Source organism: Calidris pugnax, unplaced genomic scaffold (genome assembly GCF_001431845.1).
Source record: "Calidris pugnax isolate Ruff unplaced genomic scaffold, ASM143184v1 scaffold28, whole genome shotgun sequence".
Taxonomy (NCBI): domain Eukaryota; kingdom Metazoa; phylum Chordata; class Aves; order Charadriiformes; family Scolopacidae; genus Calidris; species Calidris pugnax.
Genome location: NW_015090842.1, coordinates 1,397,171 through 1,401,384, shown reverse-complemented (window position 1 = coordinate 1,401,384; position 4,214 = coordinate 1,397,171). Strand labels below are relative to the sequence as shown.

The 4,214-nt window shown below is 38.6% G+C and overlaps 1 protein-coding gene across 1 annotated transcript in view; it reads left to right on the top strand.

Annotated features, from left to right (window-relative positions):
- Positions 1 to 3,855, top strand: part of CA7 (carbonic anhydrase VII) — an 8,826-nt gene extending 4,971 nt beyond the window's left edge. Inside the window, exons 3-7 of the mRNA XM_014942489.1 lie at positions 35 to 153; positions 449 to 544; positions 791 to 853; positions 1,673 to 1,828; positions 2,114 to 3,855. Coding sequence (XP_014797975.1) covers positions 35 to 153; positions 449 to 544; positions 791 to 853; positions 1,673 to 1,828; positions 2,114 to 2,236 — 557 coding nt within the window. The 3' untranslated portion in view covers positions 2,237 to 3,855. The remainder of the gene's footprint in view (positions 1 to 34; positions 154 to 448; positions 545 to 790; positions 854 to 1,672; positions 1,829 to 2,113) is intronic.
- Positions 3,856 to 4,214: the final 359 nt, after the last annotated feature.

Here is a 4,214-nt window from a genome sequence, read left to right as displayed (position 1 = left end):
TTTTTTTTTTTTTTTTTTTTTCTTCCCTGCCTAGCAATCAGTGGTGGCCCCTTTGAGAATCCTTTTCGGCTGAAGCAGTTTCACTTTCACTGGGGGACAAAGCACAGCCAGGGATCAGAACATACAATTGATGGCAAACCCTTTCCATGTGAGGTAATGATGGGATTAATTAATGCAAATGCTGTTGAGTGAAGGTGCAGAAGGTGGGTCACAGGTTAATGCCTGATTTATTTCAAATTAAGACTGATATACAGAAACTCTTGCTTAGTATCTGTCCAATCAGTATAATCCAAAAGACTGAACTTTCTCATCTTTGCAAAGATTCCTTTGGAGCAAAACCTACATTCTGTTATAAATGACCAATAGTGCCTGTTCACATGGGACAACCTATGTTCACAGCTTCCATCACTAATTTCTTTAATTCTTATTTGTTATTTTGTCTTTAAAGCTCCACTTAGTTCACTGGAATGCCAGAAAATATGCAACATTTGGAGAAGCAGCAGCAGCTCCAGATGGCCTGGCAGTAGTTGGTGTTTTCTTGGAGGTAAGAATCACAAAAATAGCATGTTTACATGATGAAAAGCATTATGCTGTCAAGTGTTTGAGAACCAAGCCACATATTTAAGAAGTGCTTAAGGAAAACAGATGACTTACTGGTAGCAGTAACCCATTGCAAATTGCTGTTAAAACTTACTAAAGTAGGAATGTTGAGATTCAGATAAGAAAACAACACCTATTCAAAGCACAATTATAGTAATTCTTATCTAACCTGTCTATTTTGTTCTTTTAGATTGGGAAAGAACATGCCAAAATGAACAGACTCACTGATGCTTTGTATATGGTAAAATTTAAAGTAAGGGTTACGGTCTTTAAATTTAATTGTTCCTGGGATAGCCTTTAAAAAATCAAGCTTATGTACATGTTTGAGGCAAAAAAAATGGAAAATCACCTAAGACAAACCCTCCCGTCATTAGAAGATCCCCTCCCTCTTCCCCTCCCAGGGCAGTGCTGACCCCACTGGTCATTCAGAGGTTCTGCCTTTCCCAGAGAATCTAAAATCACAAGCTCCATGACCCTTCAGGCTCTTGCACCCAGCAAAATAACCCTTTCCCATTGAGTATGGTCTTGAACAAGTCACAGCTGTTTTTACAGTGGTGCCTGAAGGTGGTCTTCAACCAGATGATCAGTATCTGCTGCACTTTCTCAAGTGTGGACTGATTAGACCACTACAAATGCTATCCATTCTGGATTTCCATGAGGTAATGCATTCTATAACATACCTAAGTTCCAATATGCAAAATAAACTATATCTAATACTTGAGTGGGCATATTACTTCTTGCTCCTCTGTGTATGCTTGTGAAGGAGAGAAAACGCAGGCAGTTACACAGCAGTCTGTAGGCTGCAGACACACTAAATAATAATCTGATGTTTAAGTGATCTCTTCCACTAGCAGGAAGAACTAGTTATCCCTCAGCTGAGTGATGGAAGGTCTGCAAGTTGCCATGCTGCTTGTAGATAACTGCTGTTATTAGGCAGCCAAACCTTTATAGACTTTTCCTTTCCCCTACTCTTTAATACTACCTTAGCATTTTTTTCTCTTTCAAAAAGAGCTCTTTAACCTGCACTTAAGAGTAAAAAGATCAATTTCAAGTATCAATTCTTTTCCCCCAGGGAACAAAAGCTCCATTTAGAAGCTTCAACCCCAAATGTCTCCTGCCTTTGAGTCTAGACTATTGGACATACCTTGGTTCTTTGACAACACCACCCCTGAATGAGAGTGTAACATGGATAGTGCTGAAAGAACCAATCAGAATTTCTGAGAAACAGGTAAACTTTTGATACTCTTCCAGTTCTTGTGGGATTCAACACTGGATAAACAGTGACTGTTTTGGTTTGCAGTGGGGCTAAGTTAAAAGACCATTATCCTGTGAATAATCAGCCTGTTCAATAATCAGGGCTCCTGTTTTTTCTGTTCCTACTCTCCAAGATCCTTGCTTGAACCCAGTCTATTAACAGAGTAAAATGTACTGAATATTTTCCTCTGGTCCTTTTTAAAAAAGTGTTACTGCTTTGGAGGGCAATCACTATCAATTATTTCACTGGAATTTACAGCTGGAGAAGTTCCGCATGCTCCTCTTCACCAGTGAGGAAGACCAGAGGATCCAAATGGTGAATAATTTTCGCCCCCCTCAGCCTCTTAAAGGGAGGGTAGTTCGAGCTTCCTTCAAGGCCTGAAGAAAACTGATACTGGCCCTGAGATATCCAAGAGCTTCCACATCTGAGATACTATACACGGGAAAGCTGGTCTTCAGATCACTCACAGAACACATGAGATACCATTTCCATGAAGACTACTTCAAGGGGAACAATCTTTGGATTTCATATTTTATTTGAATTGCTCATTCTTTTGAGAAATGGGATCTTTTTAACTAGCACTTTTAATATAAGGGATAGTCGAGTAAATGGGTGTGTTTTCCAAAATCTGAAACTCTAAAAATTAAGATGAAACTAAAATCCCACTTAATATAAAATGGGAAATTATGTAGTGGTCTACTAGTACTGATGGCCACAACTTCTAATAGTCTTATTTAATACATGTTGAAACAGTAGTCAAGAATTTAAGTCAAACTGGACTTAAATTTTCCTGACTGACCTCTTGTCTGATCTAAAGATTGCTTTCCCTGTATTCTTGCTGTTTGTTGACACATACTGTGCACCTGAGGAGCACTAGTATGAAAATTACATATATATTTTACTGTTCTAAAATTATATTTTATAACTAATTTAAAATAGCAATGAAAATGCTGTGAAATGCTGTGTCTAAGAGCAGGCCATTTTGTTGCACAGTGTGCAGACATCTGTTCTTTTAGCCCATGCAGCACACAACTGTGATGTCCTTGTGAATTTTCTTGGAAAAAAACCATCTATAGCAATTCAGGTATGTGTGTTGTGGTTCTCAATTGTTCAAATTCTACCTCAGTTAAGTGATTTGCTCTGCAATACAACCTCCTTTATTATCTGCCCTGAAGAAAGTAGCTACTGTTTCTGTAGGGACCTAAGATGGGCAGACCTTGACTGCACTGACCGTGCATCGCTGCACAAACATCCCCTTGCCATGGCAGGCTGTTGGGGGTACACTCCTTGCAGGTGCCAGGTTTCAGCAGGCCCGAGTCCTTTTACTTTTTCAGAAGAAAGTTAGAAAAGCCATGTGTTAGTAATCCTGCTTCTGCTTAGTGACAAACTGCAGGCTTGTGTCTCTGGCACTAAATACTGTCATGTTATCTCTCACTGCCCACAGCCTATTTTCAGTCACTTTTAATTCTGGGCTTCAAATGCTCTACTTCAGCAATTTCTATCTGGACTATACAGATGATGTTTATCAATTCTCATCAACTTGGAGGGAGGAATCATCAAAGATGTACAATGTAAAGGACAGCATGGGGGGGAAGGGGAAGAACAGCTACTATGGGCTGTTCCCCTTTTTCAGACTAGGAGAAAGACACTAGATGTGAAGCACAGGAAAAGGAATGGAAGACTAGAATCCAGACCTAACTCTTCTACAGTTTTCCTGCTACACTGACCTAAAACTTCCTGTTCCTCAGTTTCCTCTTACATAAAAGGAGGGTAACACTGACCTACCTCACAGGGACGTTGTGAGGGCTAATTCAGCGTTGTTTTAGATGTGAGATTCTTATATGGCAGATGCTAAGGGAAATAGAAAATAATTTAAAAATGCAATGTTTTTAGCTATTATGAATGTAATTTTGCTAGTAATGCAAACTGATATTGCAGAAATTCTATTTAATGTATCTTAATTTCTTTAACAAGTGAAATAAATGAGACTTTAAAATCAAGTGTGCATCCTTGTCCTACCTCTCCCTAATTACACCACTGTTTTTCTTGGACTTTCATTAACAGAAATGCTGTTTGATATCTTCAACTGATGCATCTGTTTTAGATCGAGGAATTATTTGATTGTTAACCTTCAGTTTGATGGAAACCTTGGTTATGCTCTAGTAGAATAATCTAAGTACAGCTAAGAGTTATCCCTCCTAAGTTTCTGGGCTTTTTTAAAGTTAAGTCTTGCCTAGTTTAAAAACTACTTTTAGTCTATATTATAGTTACTTGCATCATCTGAGACTAACAGTTTCTACTTCAGCTTAATCCTTCGACTCAAGACATTCTGACTTCTTTTATGCACCTTGAATGACTT